The sequence below is a fragment of the Mastigoproctus giganteus genome, chromosome 2 (genome assembly GCF_048544385.1).
Source record: "Mastigoproctus giganteus isolate SK-2022 chromosome 2, ASM4854438v1, whole genome shotgun sequence".
Taxonomy (NCBI): domain Eukaryota; kingdom Metazoa; phylum Arthropoda; class Arachnida; order Uropygi; family Thelyphonidae; genus Mastigoproctus; species Mastigoproctus giganteus.
In genome coordinates this window covers 96,369,281-96,390,717 of record NC_143576.1, presented here as the reverse complement: position 1 = coordinate 96,390,717, position 21,437 = coordinate 96,369,281, and the positions used below count along the sequence as shown (strand labels likewise).

Below are 21,437 nucleotides of genomic sequence, written 5' to 3'. Positions count from 1 at the left end.
TTTTTCTCATAAATAACCCTTCTAAGTACACGGTCGAAGTGAGTGGTCCTTTAGGCACCTCAGATCACAACTTGGTGATTGTCTCTTCTCCTTTATGTCTCAATGTCATGTTGTTTTGGATTACAAGAATGCAAAATGGGATGAGCTGTGAGATTTCTTTTCATATTTTCCTTGGTCGGATTACTGTTTCAAATCTTCTGATGTCAACGTTTGCTCAGATCGTGTCAGTGAAATTATTCTTATTGGGATGGAATCATTTATTCCACACTCCACCTTAAAATCTAGTCCTTTATTTAAACCTTGGTTTTCCAATTAATCTGCTAAGGCTGTTCAAGGGAAGAATGCTGCATATTGTAATTGGCTTGTTCCAGATCTCCAGGGTCATTTTCTGCCTACATCAAAGCTCGAACAATCATAAAGAAGTTATTAATCAGTTCAAACTAGATTTCAAACAGACTAAGAGTGGAAAACTTGCTTCTTGTCCAAATGGTAGTCGAGTATTCTAAACTCTTGTCAAAGATATTGGCAACAACTTTTGCCCATCTCTGCTCCTATCTCTGTCAAAACTAGATGGTTTTATTCCGACCTCATCCAAAGATCATGCTAACCATCTAGCATCATATTTTTCTTCCAACTTGTGTATTGATGATCTTGGCAAACCACCTCCCACCATTCCCAGTACTCTCCATTCAATGCCTCCTGTGGTCTTCCCTCAAAAGGATTTTGATTAATCTTGATGCTAAGAAAGCTCCAGTTTCTGATGGTATTTTTCTTGTTCTCAAAATCTGTGCTTCTGAATCTTTGGGATTACAAGAATGCAAAATGGGATGAGCTGCGAGATTTCTTTTCATATTCTGTGTCATCTCTTTTACTTTCTTATTCCAAAGGTGTTTTCCCTTCTGCTTGGAAATTTGCTCATATCCAGCCAGTTCCTCCCATCCAGTTATTGTCCCATTGCATTTCTACTCTTTCTATTGTAATGGAGAAATCAATTAACCACCAACTCTTAGAAACTATCTAGAAAACTTCCAACTGATCAATGGTCATCAGTATTGATTCCTTCAGTGTCGATTCACTGGTGTGATATTCTGGCTTATGTTACTCATCTATGGGCAAATTCAATGGAAAATTTTGGTGAAACTCAATCATTTCAAAGCCTTTTGATTGTGTTTGGTATAAAGGTCTTATAAATAAGCTTCCATATTATTGTTTGCCAACTGTCTTTTGTAATTGGGTATTCAGTTTTCTCTCTGACCACTCATTGCAGGCGATGGTAGATGGCTCTCTGTCTTCTAACTTCTCCACTAATTCCGGCGTTCCCCAAGTTTCATTTCTTTTTCCCACTCTTTTCCTCATTGTATATTAATGACCTTCTTACCTTGACCAGAAATCCTATCCATAGTTTTGCTGATGATAACACATTGCATTCCATCTTTTAGTTTGACAAATCTTGCCCTGCACAAATGGCTTCAACTTCTCAAATATCCACTACCAATTCCTTAAACACTGATCTGCTGCAGGTAATTTTCCAGTGGGACAAAAATAACTTAGTTGATTTCAATCTCTCTCTCTATAGAATTCAATTCTTTCGATCTCTAGAAGCTCATATGCTTGCTTTCTTGCATCACATGCCTCTATTACTATTATTACACACACAGATAAGGCTATTTTTTTTATACCAATAATGTTGAATTTTTTAAATTCAACGTTATTCATCTGCTTTCCGAAATTATCACAACATGCAAATGCAATGATGAATAGCTAAATAGAGTGTAAAGAGCAACCCATCTAACTTCGTTTGAGTTCAAATATGAAATAAATAAATAAAAATTCTTATCCTTTATATTAAGTAAACAGATAACATAAGAATTCTTAGGATTTCAAAAAAAAAAAACAATATAACCATAAAAGCATTTAATTTTAGTGTCCCTTTAAGAAATTCATAACACATGATAGGATGATTATGAGACTAGAAGAAAAGTGATATAATGAGATTTTATTCTCTGTCCCATGATCAGTCCTATCGTGTGTGTGTGTGTGTGTGTGTGTGTGTGTGTAGTTTTTATTTCTGCTGAATTGTTATTACATTAATCTTTAATAATCTTTTTTAATCCCAAAGCTAGAACAGGCAGGAAAATTACTGAAGAAAATTGCAGATAATGTAAGTATCTCCTCTGTTATTTGGTAAATAAATGCATTTTCTGTCTCACTGTTGTAACATGGTTTAATTTTGCCTTTTTTCACAAGAAAATCGTAAAATTAAATTAAATTCAGAATTTTAATAATAATTTCGATAATAAATTGGCCTTTACACTTAATGTGATAGCCAGTTCCACGAATTGGCTGACATGATCCTTGGCCGATTCACAGAATGTGAGGAAACACTTAACATTGTTTTGTTTGACTGCATCATTTATCTTGCATTCACTAAATGGCCACTTTATTATGTTTACCCACCCTCTATGAAATGTAGTGCTCCTTCAGTAACAACATTACTAGTTTTGCCATATGATGTAAAGCAGGCAGGCATCCAAATAGAGATGTTTTATATGTTCAACTCAGTGTGGGAATAGGCAAGACAAATTTCAACATTGCATAGTAATCAGTGCTAGATATGCCAGTTTCAGTATCTCAGAACCTGCAACCCTGCTGGGATTTTTACATTCTACTGAGCCTTGGGTGTATTGAGATTGGTTCAATAATGAAATAATATCCAGCCATTGGCTGAATGGTCTCTCTCAGCTTCTTGATGTGAGGCAAACAGAAGTTGACGAGATATGCAGAACAACCAGGCTCCACTCCTGTCAGTAAAACAAAACTGGTGGTTTGACGTTGTGGGTAGTGATTTTGATGCATGTTGATGCTACAGGTTTTTTGGAAATTGTTTCTGACTGGGCCTGTCCTTTCATGGATAAAGTATATCACCCATGATCAGTCCGTCCGTGTGTGTGTGTGTGTGTGTGTGTGTGTGTGTGTGTGTGTGTGTGTGTGTGTGTGTGTGAGAGAGAGAGAGAGAGAGAGAGAGAGAGAGAGAGAGAGAGAGAGACCTGGAAAGTATTGTGGATTTTTCTTCAAAGTTGTAAGTTCTGCAACTATTGGAACATTTTCAAATTGCCCTAGAATTAAAGAAAAATAACAGTCATTCCAAAGGAGAAAACAACAGGATAAATGGACCTTGCCACAAAGGCAGAATTGTACAGAACTTGAATTCAGCCTGTAGGAAGCCATATATGTGCAGTGGTGGAACAAGCTCCTCAGAGTAGCGAACTACAACCATCCAAATTAGAACAACTGTGGGAAGCAGTTGAGCTAACATGGACTGGCATCTCTGGTGTTTTTTTTACATGAATCTTGTCAATTCCATGCCATGGTGAATCCAGGTAGTAACTTTTCACTATTAGGTAGGTGTAGCTAATAAAGTGGCCACTTTGTGTGTGTGTGTGTGTGTGTGTGTGTGTGTGTGTGTGTGTGTGTGTGTGTGTGTGTGTGTGTGTGTGTGTGTGGCTGGAAGTTAATTAACAATGTTCTTCAGTAAAATTCAGAAAACATTTGTAAGATTTTTCCATGTATGGAAAAAGTAACATTTGTTTTGAGTATGTAGATATAATTTTTAATTGGTGATAAACACTAATAATAATAATAATCAGACATTCACAAACAAATAAGTGTAAAAACAGCATGCACTGCTAGAAAGAAACAGCATGCACTACTACAAAGTTATATCATTTTGCAGTGAACATGACATAAGTTTAATGTCTGAAAATTAGTAACCTCAGAACCAAGAAAGTATTTTGGATTTTTCTTCAAAGTTCTGCAACCATTGGAACATTTTCAAATTGCCCCAAATTGATGATGATAAATTGATTACACCACAACATTCATGGCAAACTTTACCATAAGTTTTTTATAAATGAGATAGGGGAAAAAAAATATTAGTGCTATCTAGGTGATTTATAATAATAATAAGATTCTTTATTAACATAAATTGTATACATTAGTGATTCTTTACACAGAAAACCAAAGGAATCTTACAATACATTGTCTATACAAGTGAACACAGATATACAGAGTTAAGCTATATTGAGAAGTTATGTAAAATAACGAATAAAGATTAAAAATACAAAACAAAAAAAAAAAAGTTATAGTAATTAAAATGAAAAAGGACTACTAGTTGAGCAGAATATAAAATGACATCAGCTAACTAGGACTGGCACTTATACAGTTGTCCTTTACAAACAGAAAGATATTATTGCGATATGCCTTGTTAATAGACCACAGGTCGATGTCGATGTTGTGCGAGTTGAGAATGTCCAGAGTCACATTTGGGAAATGTCTTGATATTCTGTAACCTCTGGAGCCCTGAGCACAAGGAAGGGATACTACGGAGATGTCTTCCTGCCAAACGCGAACCAACCATGTTCGAGATGTTGATGTGATCATGCTTGGATGAGCACAGATGAAGGAATACCTTTATTTTTAGCACATGGGCTCTGTGGACTGTGAGTGTGTATTGCTGGTTGGAGCAGAGTGCAGATGTCGTGTAGATCTGGTGAGACCACAAGTTTGCCCACTTATGTGTTGATATGGTCCAACCAAGTGTTACCACTTCAGATATTTAATATAGTCATAGCCAAAGTTGTATGATTTCATAAATAAATTTAGTAAATTAATTATGGACTTAGTTTGGGAGCCAGCTGACTTCCTGTTGAATTCCGAAGGCCAAAGCATGTTTCCTTATGGCAGCCAAAAGTCTGCTGGCTCCAAATAGAATTCACAGATAGTAAGTTGCCAACTGAGTTTTAAAAATAAATACATTAATAAATATCAATTTATTAGTCACTCATCAAAGAAATTATGTTCACAATGAAGAGTAACCCATCCAAGACATCACTTGGCCAAGGTACTTCTGTTAAAATGAATGTAACAAACGTAAATAATTTTTTTTTTTATGAAAACCCCAAACACGAGAGGTATTAGAACCTATAGTACTTAGCACCATGCATGGGTTGGAGGTTGAGAAGAAGAAAGAAGATATTTGTTGACATTAGACTTGAACTTCCATAGACTGTAATTTTCAGGAAACACATATGAAGGAAGGTTGTTCCAGAAAATGGCAGTTGAATGAATAAACAAGGAAGATGAAAAGTTGGTTCTGTGAGTGTGAAGATGGACAGTAAATAGATGTTGGCTGGTGGCGGCACGTATTCGGACTTTTGAAAGAGAGAGCGGGAATTATAGAAGCCGATTCAGAAGAACAGTGCCCACGGAAGTATCCGTAGAAAAGGCATGCAGTAGAAACAGCACATCTTTGAGACACAGAGTTGCATGGGTTGATGAGAGTCATCTATCACCTGGTATTGCTGGGTAACACAGAGGGGGCGGCATTCCTCCATGTGGTGTGGACATCACACATCTACCCCTGCTTACTGTGATTCACACCTGGGTGGTCACCCACAGTGTGCTTGCGCTGGGGCAGGGTTATACTTAGTATTAGTAACAGTCCCACCATCGTGAAGGTGCCCAGTAAAGGATTTGGCTGTCACAGACTGTCTGGACTTTACTGAAATTGGGCGTCACCTGAATATCAGTTCCATAATACTGTATTATATAATGTTATTATTTGAAATTTACAAATTTTCTTATACACTAATGGATAAATATTAGTTCAAATTTAAATATACAAAGTAGGCAGCAGAATAAATTAGAAAAATCTTTATATTTGGGTCTGTATATGTTATTGTTCAGAATGTTGGTAACAATGCTAGAATGATAAGCTTTATTGGTAACAAACAAACACATCTATTTTGTTATCATTTACAATCTTCAGAGTTGGGTACAGGAAAAATCTGTCCAGTGTTTTGTAACAGATATAGAGAACATCTAGATGTAGTATTTTTAAGGACCCTGATACCAGCTTTATTCTATGTGGATGGAAGCAGAAGAATTTAAATATACATTTTAGAGAAGACCTTTAGAGAGTCAAGCAAAATGAATTTGGAAATAGGAGTACAGGTAAGCAAGTTATGCATTTCTGATCTGGACCAGGTAAACAAATTGCCAGCTTTAATATTTGTCACATTTGAGAATGTGAAATTTTGCACATAGAAGAGAAAATTGGATTTTGCAGTAGTAGACAAAATGGCAGTGCCATAAAGCACAGTGGATGCAGATCAGTTTTTTGTTCTTCACTATTATAGCTCAATCAGAAATATGAAATGGATTTTGCTTAAGGCTTCAAGCACACTTAAAAGATTTAATTTTAAGGTTTAAAAAGTTTAATTTTAAAAGTGACTTTAGATCAAAATATATACCAAGATCTTTATGTATTGGAACCTTTTGAATTACAGTACTGCCGGTGACAGAGAAAACAAGAGAAAGTGGAAAAGATTTCTTAGTTATTGAGAGATAAGCTAACTTGACTTGTGAGGACTGAGGGCAAGGCCAAAAGACAGAAAGAAATTTCAAATGATATCTAAATGTTGATTTATAGAAACATATCTATAACTTCTTCCACTGAATGTGAAGTAGATCAGTGTATTGGATAATTTGCATAGGCAATTATGGAGGAGTTATTCTGAATTAGTAGGGTGGATTAAATAAGAGAAAGCAGAGCAGATATACTCCCGAAAATATTGTGGTTAAATTATACAATGTTCTTTGCTCTGGGAAAATAATGTGGTTAAAACCATATTATTTTCCCAGAGCAAAGGACAAATTTCCTCTTAAATGTAGCATTCTGAAAAAAAGGAGATAAGATGGCCAGAAATGGAATATAGTAGTTTGTGCAGGAAATAAACAAAGGCAGCCAATACATAGAGATTGACTACATCCAACTGTGTATTACTATTAATTGTTTGAGTAGTAAGAAAAGTAGTAGAAAGGAAACTGAAAGTTGTGGAGATGCCTTTTTTTTTACCATAGTGGATGTGATCAGTGTTGAATTACAAGATTTGGCAGGTTAGGCTGGGAAGAATTATCCAAAGAAGTTTTAATGGGGATGACAAAATGGAAATAGATCACCAATCTTTGAGTTGTATAGAATTAGGAATTTTCTTTACAGGAAAGATGTATTCAGGAAAATGTTTCTTTTCCAAACATTTGTTAAACATAACAGCAAACATTTCATAGATGAAAGGGCTGACAACTTTTAATGTAAAAATAAGAATTGTGTCAGTCCCAGAAGCTTTGCTCAATGGAAGGCTGTTAATGGCTGCCGTAAACATTTCAGAAGTATCGTGGAAAGTTAAGAAAGAGAAGAAAAACTTTGTTACCATATTGGCATAGTCTCATTAACATTCTGTTCAGTGCAATGGATAAATTCAAACCATGCTTAAAGATTCTTTAATGGCAGTATTTTTTTGTTGTAGGGGAACTGTAAATTAAAAACATTACAAATTTTAATTTTTTTTTAACCTTGTAGCAAGCTTTTACTTTTTTCCTAAAGGACTTTTGTTTTATTTTGAAAGTCTTGTCAAGTTCAGAGTCCTGCCATAGTTTAGCACATGCTTAATGATTCAGTTGTGAATTCAACAGGAGCAGAAGAAAGCAGATCTGAGGGAGGGGCAGTTTGGATAAGTCTAGATTCAAACTGATATTTGTGAATTTAGGGGAGAGAGCCTCCTGCAAGACAAAGCTTTCTTGCTTAATACATTTGTTGCCTCATATTTTCTCGGTCCTTTGTTTGCATTGGGGGGGTTCTGGAACAAGTAACTTCCATCCCTTGTGGTGGAGGTTGATAGCCTAAATAAGTTTAAGGCTCAGCTGGACAGGTATTTTGAACGAACAGAGGGGTGAAGTGGAAGTGGGTTTTTTTTTTTTTTTTGGCTGATGCTGCATAAGCTTGCTTTCTTGCATCAAATGCCTCTACTAATGCTAATGCTAAAGTAAGCACTGCTTTTTAGTAAATAGATTTCATCTGTGAAGAATTAATGCCAAATAATGAAGAATTAATCCCAAATAACTCCAAATAATGCCAGCATCTGTTGTTTGTAGCATTCTAATATCATTAAATGCATTTGAATGAGATTCAGAATCCACATCACTTGAATAGAATTCTGTTTCGGTATCAGATTACATAGAGCTGATTCAGCGTCATCAGCTTCAACATATTGTCCATTCCTGTGCCTTTTTCAGCTCTGATGCCCTAGACCAGGGGTTCTTAACCTGGTGCTCATGAGCACCATTGTGCCATTTAAAAAATAAATTTTGCTTGCGACTGATCATAAAATCGGTGCTTGCGAGTACCTTCGCTTAATCTAAAAAATTTATATATAAATCTTTGTGTTTAAAAAAGTTTTACAGATTATCTGTGATAATCTGTAAAAATCCATGCCATTTTTTGCTTGAAAATCCTTTCTTTTGTGAGTGATTGGAGGAAAATTATATATTTCGCGACGTTTTAATCTCAAAAGCGGTCAAAGTTGGACACTTTGACATTATTCTTAAAATTTTTTCTTATTAATTATTGTTAATTTGACATTTATTTAGTAAGAAAAATTTTTACAATATACTCTGTTGAGAGTATGATCAGTTTTGCCGTAGCATCGCTACAGACCAAGGATATTGTCTCATTCGATTATCAGTTTCTAGTTTTAACAGGTTAGAACAGGTTTCTTCTGGGTTTCACTCATTTGTGCTGCTGCAGTAGCTACTGTATATGTATAGTGCTGAGTTTAAAGGTGATGAAAGTGTTATAGTAAGAAATCTTTTGATTTTGTGTGCAAATGTTTAAATGTATTTTCTTTTAACAGATTTAACTAAAGTTACTAAACCCTTTCAAAATGGATAAGTTTTTAAAAAGAAACTGAAATGAACATGATGTATTAACACTACCTTCACAGTCGTCTAATTTAGACCTACACATTTCAAATTTCAAATGCAAAGAATCAAAAAATTAAAAAGTATGCATTTCAGTCCTCTTGGAAATATGATTATTTGGTAATAGATAATAGTAGTGGAACTACTGTAATTTGCTTATTATGTCAGGCTGGCTATCGGAAGTCGAATTGTGAAAGGCATTACCAAATAAGCCATAGGAATATTCACGAAGCTTTTCCCAAATTTAGTGATATTAGAAAAGCTAAACTTCAAGAAGAAAAAAAGAAACTTGAAAGACAGAAAAATATTTTAAATTTAGGTCAAGCTAATAGTAGTAAAGTGTTAGCAAATGAATTTTCATTTATTTTATCAAATATAATTGCAAAGAATTCATTGCCTTACATTAGTGGAAAAATAAAAAAAAAATTGTGTAGTGCCATCATTAGAAGTGCTTGCTAATGAAAAACAGAAAGCTACCTTGATTAGCTCCACCAAAAATATTTCTTTGAGTAATGTTACAGTTTCAAATAGAGTTCATAAAATGGCAGATGTAATATTCAATGAATTATAATGTAGAATCAAAAGTTGTGTATTATTTTTTTTCACTGGCACTTAATGAGTCGAGTGATATTTTGGGGATATCTCAACTCATATGCTTTGTTCGTTTGATTTAACATGATGGCAGCTGTGAAGAAGATTTTTTGGCTATTTTGCCACTTACTGGCCATACAATTGGGAAAGATGTATATGACGCACTTATGAAATTCTTCACAGTGCACAAAATTGATTGAGTAAATTTGTATCAATTGTTTCTGATGATGCGCCTTCCATGATAGGTAAAAACTAAGGCCTTATTGCTTATCTTAATAGAGATGAAAGGATACCTGATTTTGTGCATTATCACTGTTTAATTCATATTGAGACCTTGTATTCATGAATGAAAGATCAAAAAGAAATTATAGGATGCCTCGAAGTCATTTAAAATCATCAATCATGTTATTGCTGCTGCTGACCGGACTAGCCAGGTGGATAAAGTGCCTGCCTGGCAACCAAAAGGTCATGGGTTCGAATCCCGCCTCAGGCTTGGATCAGAGTAAAATGCAAAAACTTTGGAGGTGTATTATGACCACAGAAGCCATGCGCTAACAAAAAAAAAAAAAAAAAAATGTTATTGCTAAATCCCTAAATAAGCGATTTCTAAAAATATTTTTGGAAGATCTTCGAGCACCGCATTCTGATCTTATTACCCATACAGGGGTTCGTTGGCTCAGTTGTGGAAAGACACTCTCCAGAAGTTGGGAGGTGTTTGAAGAACAAAGCTTTTCTAATAAAAGCAATAAAGAAAACATTTTTAACGAAATTTTTACTGAAGATTTCAAGATTACACTTTCATTCATGGTTGACATCTTCAGCATTTAAATGAGTTAAATTTGAGGCTACAGGGAAAAGATAAATTTGTGATGGTTTTATACTAGGAGATTATTGAATTTGAGAAAAAACTTCGTGTTTCAGAATCAAGTTTTAAAAGGAAATTTGCTTCATTTTCCTTCCCTTAAAAAATGTCTGGAGGAGACTGCTGGAGAGTGCCCAATGTTTGTAATGAATGTAATCAAAGACCTTAGTGACCAATTCCAAGAAAGAATTGAATACTTGAAAGAGCACCTCTCAAAATTTGAATTAACGATAAATTACAGAAATTTTGAAATCAGTAACTTGGAATAAATTTTCAATCAAAATGAAGTAGCAGCTGCTGAGTTAGAACTTGTTGATATGCAGTCATATTCGTATTTAGCTCTGAAATCTATTTTCCAACACAAAACTATTTTAAAATTCTGGGGGTTTTCAGACTGCAAAAAATTTCCTTTATTACAAAGAGAAGCAGTCAAAGTACTTTCTATGTTGGAATCAACATACACATGTGAAAGTGCTTTTTCATTAATGAACAATATCAAAAACAAAAAAAGGACGAGATTGTTGACATCACATTTGGAAGAAAATTTGCGATTATCTCTTCATAATGGATAAATTAATTTCAGAGGTTTGGCATCATCTCTCAAAGTCAAGGTTCACACTGATAAGGTAATAAATATTAGCACCCAAAATTTTTAATTGAGAAATATAATTCTTGTATGCATAATACGGCTAAAAATTATTTGAAAAAATTCATTTTTAATCTTTAAGCAAAAAAATTTATATTATAATAAGTGGTGCTTGCATGGTTAAGAACCCCTGCCCTAGACTATAGATCCATTATATCAATCCTTTAGGGTAAATTCTAGGAAAATACTTTTTAAACAAAATTTTATCAGTAGACACATACTAAGGATGATGTTTGTTTTTCACAAAAAAAAAAGAATTAAAATATTCAGCAAGCATAATCTTCAAAAAATTTTACCTTTTCTTCTTGTGGAAAATATGAAACTAGATAAAATAACTTCATAATAAGCAAAAAACATATGAAACTCTGAACCAAATATATAGCTTTTATAGCACTCTCTAGACAGTGCAATTTATGCTAAGCAAAATCCCAGCCTTAATGTAATAGTCCATGGTTCAACCAGTTTGCCAATATTGCGCAGCTGTTCATTTCATGTGCTTTTCCTTCTGCAGCTCATTTATTGACTGCAATTCAATGGACTGATATTTGCAGTCACAAAAATCTCAGTTTGTTTGAAGCACATTTGCATTTGGACAGTGAACATGTTTAAGGGCTTCTCAGATACACAAAAAAGAGAAGTGAATTTTTCGATGCCAAAACTTAAAATAATGGAAAAGTGATCAGAGTCAGAGGATAAATATCATTGACAACACAGTGACATATTTTAATGTTTGTGAATCTAGAGATTGATTATTTCTAATGGGAAAGCTAATAATGGGCAGTACAATATAGGAAGTTTTAAATTACAAGAAATAATTCATTTTATGAACTCATTATAAGGAATAATTCACTTTATAAACTCATAAGGAATAATCCACATTATAAACTTGTTATACACTTCAGGATTCATGTTGAAAGGAAAGTATACATTAATTAAATTGCAGCAAACAATTCTTGCTTTGTCTCAATGCAAATTACCTCAAAGTAGCTACTCCTCTATTTCTAGCACAAGACCTGCAATTGAAGGAACAGAAAGAGAAGGCACCAATAACACATGACACAGAAGCCTATGATAGATACAAGTTGATATGCAACCAAGTTACAAAGGAGGTTAGGCAGGCGAAGGCAGATTACGAGAAATCCTTGGCAAGGGATGCAAAGAAAAACAGCAAAGAGTTCTTTACTTATGTAAACTCTAGAAGGAAGGGGATGAATCAGATTGGTCCACTTGATATTGATGGGTCAAGTGTTGATGATCCTGCTCAGGTAGCTAACAAACTAAATGAATATTTTGCATCGACATTCACACATGAGGAGTTATTCAGCGAGGGGAATGCCAGAGGTGTACTCAACTCTAGCAGTAAGTTACAGAATCTTGAAATAACTGGGAGTAAAGTGGAGGAGAAACTGTTGAAGATAAACACAAGAAAGGCACCCGGGGTGGATGGGATCTATCCAGTTATATTAAAGGAGGCAGCAAAGGAAGTAAGCAAACCCTTAGCCATAATTATGAGAGCTTCCTTGGACTCAGGGGAGGTACCCATAGACTGGAAATGTGCAAATGTGACCTCAATTCACAAAGGAGGATCAAAGGCTGACACAAGTTATTATAGACCTGTGAGCTTAACTTCTGTTCCAGGAAAATTAATGGAGGCACTGGTTAAAGAAGCACTGCAGGATCATTTAGACAAGACTTCAGTTATAGCTCAGACACAGCATGGTTTTGTTAAGGGGAAGTCTTGCCTGACCAACTTGATTGGATACTATGATGCAGTCACAAAAGAACTGGATGCAGGGAATAACTTTGATATTATATACTTGGATCTTAGAAAGGCTTTTGATACTGTTGCACATGGAAGACTGCTACACAAATTGGAGCAGTGTGACATTGGAGGCAAATTGCTGCTATGGATAAAGGGGTGGTTGAAGGGGAGAAGACAGAGAGTGGTAATCAATGGACACTGCTCATCGTGGACTGATGTTATTAGTGGAGTCCCTCAGGGCTCAGTGTTGGGTCCATTATTGTTTTCTGTATTTATAAATGATATTGATGATGGTATATCGGGATTAATGTCCAAGTTTGCAGACGATACAAAGGTTGGCAGGGTTGTCAAGGACACTACTGACACTATGCTGCTGCAACAGGATCTGGAAAGGTTGAGCAGATGGGCTGAGAGGTGGCAAATGAAGTTTAACATTGACAAATGTAAAGTACTACACATGGGAAACAGCAACCCCAGAGCAACGTATCAACTCTGTGGTACAACACTGACAGTGGTAGAGAATGAAAGGGACTTGGGGGTGGTTGTGCAGGCAGATATGAAGTTCTCTGAGCAGTGCAGACGGGCTGCAAGAGTAGCTCATGGAGTATTGTCAATGATATACAGGAATTTTTCCAGCAGGGATAAGGAGGTGATTATTCCATTGTATAAGGCGATGGTCAGGCCACACCTAGAGTACTGTATACAGGTCTGGAGGCCTCATTTCAAGAAGGATGTAGAGCTGCTGGAACGAGTACAGAGAAGCGCAACAAGATTAATGAATGGAACAAAGGGGTGCTCTTACGAAGAAAGGCTTAAGTTTTGCAAATTACAGTGTCTGGAGACTAGGCACCAGCGAGGTGATCTGATAGAGGTGTATAAAGCCTTGAATGGTTTAAGCATGCTCAATGCTGATGGGATTCTTCCTCTAGCTCAGAATAATCACCTGAGAGGGCATAAATTCAAATTGAGGAAAGACAGATGTAGGATAGACGTGCGGAAATTTGCCTTTAGCCAGCGGGTGGTTGGTTGGTGGAACAGACTTCCATCCCTTGTGGTGGAGGTTGATAGCCTAAATAAGTTTAAGGCTCAGCTGGACAGGTATTTTGAACGAACAGAGGGGTAAAGTGGAAGTGGTTTGTTTTTTTTTTTTTTTTGGCTGATGCTGCATAAGCTTGCTTTCTTGCATCAAATGCCTCTACTAATGCTAATGCTAATAAATCACCATTATCATCAGATAGACAAGTTTCTTTTAAATAGATAACATGAAAATGAGCACTGAGAGATGAATTTTTTTATAATGGAGAACTTAGTTTTTAGCCTATCAAAAGTTAAACTCATGAAGCCATTGTATATAACAAAGTTTTGATTTCATTGCTTCTCTCTTTGAATTGACCATAGTGTTGTTGGCCTGAACAAGACATATTCAAAGGGAGAGGTGCCATCTGCTTTGAGATCTTGGATTGACAAGCACACACATTAATTTGTGGAGAAATGAAACGTGCATTCGAGGTAGGCCTGAAGTGAAAATGGGAGTTCACGGACAATTTCTTCTTTTATTTTAATATGCTATGCATCAGTAGTTAGATGAAACAGCACAACTACCTTAGACAGCATTAAGCTTAACCATGGGAGCAGACATCCTTTGTTGCTCAGTCGAAGAGAGAGAGCGAGAGAGAGAGAGAGAGAGAGAGAGAGAGAGAGAGAGAGAGAGAGAAGCCAATCTTTACAATAGGAAATCATTTCAGTGTTCAGAAAAAAAAAGTGCAATGCAGCAAAAGGCATCTAAGAGCATAACTATGAACACTACATTAATTAAATGTCATACTTCAGCAAATAAAAATACAGAACCTCAAACAAACCAGTCAGCACTGAGAACAAAAGAAAAACCAATGCATCATCCAATAGTACTCGGGGAAAAGGTTTTCAGTAATTCTCAATAATATAATTGGAGATAAAGAAATAGATGAAGCAGTGGATGATTTCAGTATCGGTTCTATCAGCTTTATCAAGAGAACCAGACACTATTACTAAAGAAGAAAGAATTGATGTACGGTGTGAACTGAATAGATGCACAAGGAAATGCAAAATATAACAATTTATATCTTCTGACATCCTTTTGATGGAAGACAGCAGGAGGCATTGAATGGAGTGTACCTGGGAATGGTGAGAGGTGGTTCACCAAGATCATAAAAAATAGGATGCTAGCATGCAGCTTTTTTCTTTGGCTAAAGTGGCGATAGAACCATCTGGTTTTGAAGGAAGTGGGAAAAGAGATGGGCAAAAGATGGCCAATAGCTTTGGCAAGAGAGCAGAATTCTCGACTACCATTTGGACAAGAAGCAAGATTTCTACTCTTAGCATGTTCGAAATCTAGTTTGGACTGACTAATAACTGCTTTACAGTTGTTGCAAGCTTTGGCGTAGGCAGAAAATGAACATGGAGATTTGAATACAAGCCAATTATGATATGCAACATTCTTCTCTTAAACAACCTTAGTGCATTCATTGGAAATCAGGGTTTAGATAAAGAACAAGATTTTAAGGTGGAGTGTGGAATAAAGGATTTCATCCCTATAAAAATAACTTCACTGACACGTTCTGAGTAAACGTTGGCAACAGATGATTTGAAACAGTAATCTGACCAAGAAAAAGAAGAAAAGAATATTGCAGATCATCTCATTTTGCATTCTTGTAATGTCAAACAACACGAAGTGGTTGAGAATGGCCACGAGAAAAAGGCTCCATTGAAGAAGAGACCATTACCAAATTGTGATATGAGGTGCGTAGAGGACCACTCACCTCGAACGTGCATTTAGAAGAGTTTAGCATTAGTAAAGGCACATGATGCAAGAAATCAAGCTTATATAGCATCAGCCAAAAAAAACACACCTTCTCATTTCACCCATCCATCATTACAAATGTTTGTTTAGTTCTGCCTTGAATCTATTTAAGCTATCAACTTCTGCAACGACAAATGGAATGTTCCAGCAGTCAACAATTTGCTGGCTAAAGGCAAACTTCTGCAACGACAAATGGAAGTTTGTTCCAGCAGTCAAAAACCTGCTGGCTAAAGGCAAACTTCTGCACAACTATCATACAACTGTCTTTCCTCAATTTGAATTTATGTCCTCTCAGGTGATTATTCTGAGCAAGAGGAAGAATCCCATCAGCATTCAGCATGCTCAAACCATTCAAGGCTCTATACATATCAATCAGATCACTTCGCAGGTGCGGACTGGGCTAGCCGGGTGGGTAAAGTGCCTGCCTGGCAATCCAAAGTCGCGGGTTCAAATACCGCCTCAGGCTTGGATCAGAGTAAATGCAAAAACCTTGGGAGGTGCATTATGGCCACAGAAGCCTATGTGCCAACAACTAACAAAAAAAAAAAAAAAAAAAAAACTTCATAGGTGTCTAGTCTCCAAGCACTGTAATTTGCAAAACTTAAGCCTATCTTCACAACCCTTTGTTTCATTCACTAACCTTGTTGCCCTTCTCTGTACTCATTCCAGCAGCTTTACATCCTTCTTAAAATGAGACCTCCAGACCTGTATACAGTACTCAAGGTGTGGCCTGACCATTGCCTTATACAAGGGGATAAGGTGCCTCCATAGCCAGGTGGGCAAGAGTGGCAGTGCATAGCACATGCTTCTTGATTAGACCGGGGTTCGAGCCCGTGACCACCAAATACGTAGGATGTGGAAAGGTCAGGGAATGATCACCGCATATTCCCGGAGCAATATGGCCTTAGTTGCTAATGCTCCTAAAAACCAAACAACAAACAAACAAGGGGATAATCACCTCTGCTAGAAAAATTCCTGTATATCATTGACAAGACACCATGAGCTACTCTTGCAGACCATCTGCACTGCTCAGAAAACTTCATATCTACCTGCACAATTACCCTCAGGTCCTTTTCATTCTCTACTACTGTCAGTGTAGTACCACACAGTTGATATGTTACTCTGCTTCCCATAGGCAGTACTTTACATTTGTCAATGTTAAACTTCAGTTGCCACCTCTCAGCCCATCTGCTCAACTTTTCTAGATCCTGTTGCAGGAATTTATTGTCATTAGTGTCATTAACAACCCTGCCGATCTTCGTATCGTCTGCAAACTTGGACATTAAGCCTGATATACCATCATTAATAAATACAGAAAACAACAATGGACCCAACACTAAACCCTGAGGACCTCCACTAATAACTTTAGTCAACGAAGAGCAGTGTCCATTTACCACTCTTTGTTTTCTCCCACTCAACCATCCCTTTATCCATAGCAGCAATTTGCCTCCAATGCCACACTGCTCCAATTTGTGCAGCAGTCTTCCATGTGCAACAGTATCAAAAGCCTTTCTAAGGTCCAAATATATGGTATCAAAATTATTCTTTGCGTCCAGTTCCTTTGTGACCACATCATAGTATCCAATAAAATTGGTCAGACAAGACTTTTCATTAACAAACCCATGCTGTGTCCGAGCTATAACTAAAGTCTTGTCTAGATTATCCTGCAGTGTCTCCATTAATATCCTTGGAACAGAAGTTAAACTAACAGGTCTGTAATACTTGTCACCCTTTGTGAATTGGGATCACATTTGCACATCTTCAGTCCATGGGTACCTCCCCTGAATCCAAGGAAGCTCTCATAATTATGGCTAAGGGTTTGCTTGCTTACTTCCTTTGGTGCCTCCGTAGCCTGGCGGGTAGGAGCAGCAGTGCATAGCACATGCTTCTTGATTAGACCGGGTTTCCGAGCCCTTGTCCACCAAATATGGAGGACGCGGAAAGGTCAGGGATTGACCACCGCATATCCCTGGAACAATATGCCCTTAGTTGCTAATGCTCCTAAAAACCAAATAACAAACAAACAAACAGCTGCCTCCTTCAATATAACTGGATAGATCCTATCCACCCCAGGTGCCTTTCTTGTTTATCTTCAACAACTTCTCCCATTTGCTCTCAGTTATTACAAAATTATCTAGCCCACTGCTAGATTTTATTTCACTTCTGGCATTCCCCTCCCTGAATAACTCCTCATGTGTGAATGCAGCTGCAAAATACTCATTTAGTTTGTTATCTATTGATGGTTCATCAGCAGTTGATCCATCGATACCAAGTGGACCAATCTGATTCATCCCCTTCCTTCTAGAGTTTACATAAGTAAAGAACTCTTTGCTGTTTTTCTTTGCATCCTTTGCCAAAAATTTCTCGTAACCTCCTTTGTGACTTGGTTACAGACCAGCTTATATCTATCATAGGCTCTCTGTCATCTGTTAATTTATATGTATCCCATGCATTTTTCTTCTCTGCCACATGTCTCATTAGTTCATCTGTTGTTTGTGTGTGAGAAAAAGATCAAGCATGTTGGCTGCACGGTTAGGATTGTCTTTTATTCTGGTAGGTAAACGATTGTTTGTTTGGTTTTGTTTGTTTGTTTGGTTTTTAGGAGCATTAGCAACTAAGGCCATAATCCTCCGGGAATATGCGGTGGTCATTCCCTTGACCTTTCCGCATCATCCGTATTTGGTGGTGACGGGCTAGAACCCCGGTCTAATCAAGAAGCGTGTGCTACGCACTGCTGCTCCTTCCCACCTGGCTACGGAGACGCCAGTAGTAGGTAAACGAACAATCTGTGCAAGGTCATTAGTAATTGCAAAGGCTTCTGGATGTCAACCTGCTCGGTCTCTCTCTGACTAGAAAATGGAAGCAAGCTGGAGTCCTGAACATTAATATCACCAAGGAAAATTACCTCACCGTTAGGAAAGTTGGAATGGAAAAAGTCCTGTTTCAAAGAGAAGTCAAAAGGTTCTAAGTGATTAGTGGGGTTGGGAGAATGATACAGGCAACAGATGGATTTGACACAATGTGGTAGAGAGATTTTAAGCCAGAGAAGATCAAAAAGAGGAGATTCCAAATTACTACGTCTCTGATAGGGAATATCAGAACGGACATATGCACAAGTACTACTTATGACGCAAAAGTAATCATGCATCCAATAATTTGAATAATCGAGATGAGCAGTGGTTGAATCAACCGATAACTGGGATTCTGTCAGAAAATGTACATGAAGTTTGGCAGACTGCAAATGGAAATGGACATCATTGAGATTACAACTGAGACCACATATATTTGTGAAATGAACAAGAAAGTGTTTCTGAAGTTTAGATCTTTTGGCAGATAAGTTTGTTCCATTCGTTTGACAATTCATGACGCTTCAGTAGTAAGAAAATGTTTGGGGGTGGGGACATGCTTTATGAAGTAATGAAATTTTTGGATATGGTATACACATAGTAAGAATGTACCCAGCTCCTGACATAATATGGCCTTGACAGTGCTCCCTGCATATACAAATAACAAAGTCAAGTCTCCCTGTGTTCTCAAATTCCTTCCAGTCACTGTCTGCCATAGTAGAGGCAGTGAGATTATACATTAGCTGATCCAGAAGCCTCCTAGAGAGTTACCAATAGGTTCAGTACTGTGGACTATTTAGCAGCCAGCCTGTGAACACCATTTTAGTTGTTGTTGTTGTTTGGTTTTTAGGAGCATTAGCAACTAAGGCCATATTTCTCTGGGATATGCGGTGGTCATTCCCTGACCTTTCCGCATCCTCCATATTTGGTGGTCACGGGTTCGAACCCCGGTCTAATCAAGAAGTGTGTGCTACGCACTGCTGCTCCTGCCCACCTGGTTACGGAGGCGCCACCATTTTAGTGCTGTACTCTCAAAATTTAAGGAAGATAGGATCTTGGTGTGATGTCCATCTGTCCTAACCTCATCAATCATACTGGTGGAAGAGATTAGTATTAGCAATGGCCACATGCTGCTTATGCTGCACCAGCCAAAAAATAAATAAATAAAATAATATAAAAAATAATGTAATATAATAATATAAAAAAAAATAATAAAATAAATAAAATAATATAAAAAATAATAAAATAAATAAAAATAAAATAATAATGAGAAGAAAAATTTAAGTTATAATTATATATTTTTAATTTATATAAATTTAATTTTTAATTTATATAAAATATTTATGATATTTTATAAAATATATATAAAAAATTATATATTTTTTTATAAATAATAAAAGGAAATAAACAACGTATGCATTTCCCTTTTCCCACATGTAATTATCCAGCTGACCTTTGAATTTTCCCAAACTGCCAGCCTCTGCCACCCACCCATGTAGGTAACTTATTCCAGTCGTTCGCTGAAATAAAACTTCCAGCTATCCAGCCCCCTCCCCGTAACTTGAAATTATGGAATGTAGTTCTAGAATTATTTATAACTGAAAATTTTGTCCTCATTCATTTTACTTATGCCTCTCAGAGCCTTAAACACTTCAATGAAGTCCCCTCTGTGGCGCCTAGTTTTCAAGCTCTGCAACCCACATATTCAAAGTCTTTCCTGGTGTGGATGCCCTTTTGTCAATCTCACCAGGTGAGTTACCTGTCTTTGGACCCTTTCAAGAAGCACAATGTCTTTCTTTAGGTGTGGTCTCCATACTTGAACACAGTATTCTAAGTGTGGTCTAAAATAGCCTTATATAATGGGAATATGATCTCCTTATCTCTACTAGCAATTGCTTGATAAATCATCTTTAGGACACCATGGGCCTTCCTTGCAACCTGTCTACAATGCTCGGACGGGCGCCTCCGTAGCCAGGTGGGCAGGAGCAGCAGTGCATAGCACCGGCTTCTTGATTAGACTGGGGTTCGAGCCCCTGACCACCAAATACGGAGGATGCGGAAAGGTCAGGAAATGACCACCGCATATTCCCTGAGCAATATGGCCTTAGTTGCTAATGCTCCTAAAACCCAAATAACAACAACAATGCTCGGACAACTTAATGTCTGACTGTATCATAACTCCCAAGTCTCTTTCTTCCGCTACTGACTTAAGTTCAACTCCACCAACTGTATAAGTTATTTTGGGGTTACTGTTCCCCAGCTGTAAGACCTTGCAATTTTATTGAATTAAAGTGCAGCTGCCCCTTTTCTGACCATCTCTGAAGTCTATCTAGGTTACTCTGAAGAAGCTCTGCTTGGCGATGATCATTAACTACTCTACCAATCTTTACAGCATCGGCATGTGTAGACATCGTGATCTCTATCCCTTCGTCAATGTCATTTATGAAAATCAAAAACAACAGTAATTCTAATAGTGATCCTTGGGGAACTCCATTTCTTACATCAACCCAATCTGAGGAATAACCATTTATCACAATCCTGTCTCTTGCCCTAAACATGGGTTCCACCACTTCAAGCCTCTAATAAGCCAAGTGGTGTTATTGCACCAGTTGATGAGAATCATCTACCACCTAGTTTTGCCTGGTAAAACAGAGGGACGGCATTCCTCTTGAGGTGTGGGTGCCACACCTCAACCCCTGCTAATATAGGTGACCACCTCAGTGGTCACCTACAGTGTGCTAGGTGCTGGATTTCAGGACTTGCACATTGGGATTATACCCGGGGTTACTAACAGTCCCGGCGCCTCCGTAGCCAGGTGGGAAGGAGCAGCAGTGCGTAGCACACGCTTCTTGATTAGACCGGGGTTCGAGCCCATCACCACCAAATACGGAGGATGCGGAAAGGTTAAGGAATGACCACCGCATATCCTGGAGCAATATGGCCTTAGTTGCTAATGCTCCTAAAAACCAAAACAACAACAACAACTAACAGTCCCACCATTATGAAGGTGCAAGCAGAGGATATGGCTATCACAGACTGACTGGACTTTGTCGAAATTAGGTCCACTTGACTTG

The 21,437-nt window shown here is 37.2% G+C and overlaps 1 protein-coding gene across 1 annotated transcript in view; it reads left to right on the top strand.

Moving 5' to 3' along the window:
• U3-55K (U3 small nuclear riboprotein factor 55K) overlaps nt 1-21,437 on the top strand; it is a 148,160-nt gene that overhangs the window by 25,845 nt on the left and 100,878 nt on the right. Inside the window, exon 5 of the mRNA XM_090389983.1 lies at nt 2,120-2,161. Coding sequence (XP_090246109.1) covers nt 2,120-2,161 — 42 coding nt within the window. The remainder of the gene's footprint in view (nt 1-2,119; nt 2,162-21,437) is intronic.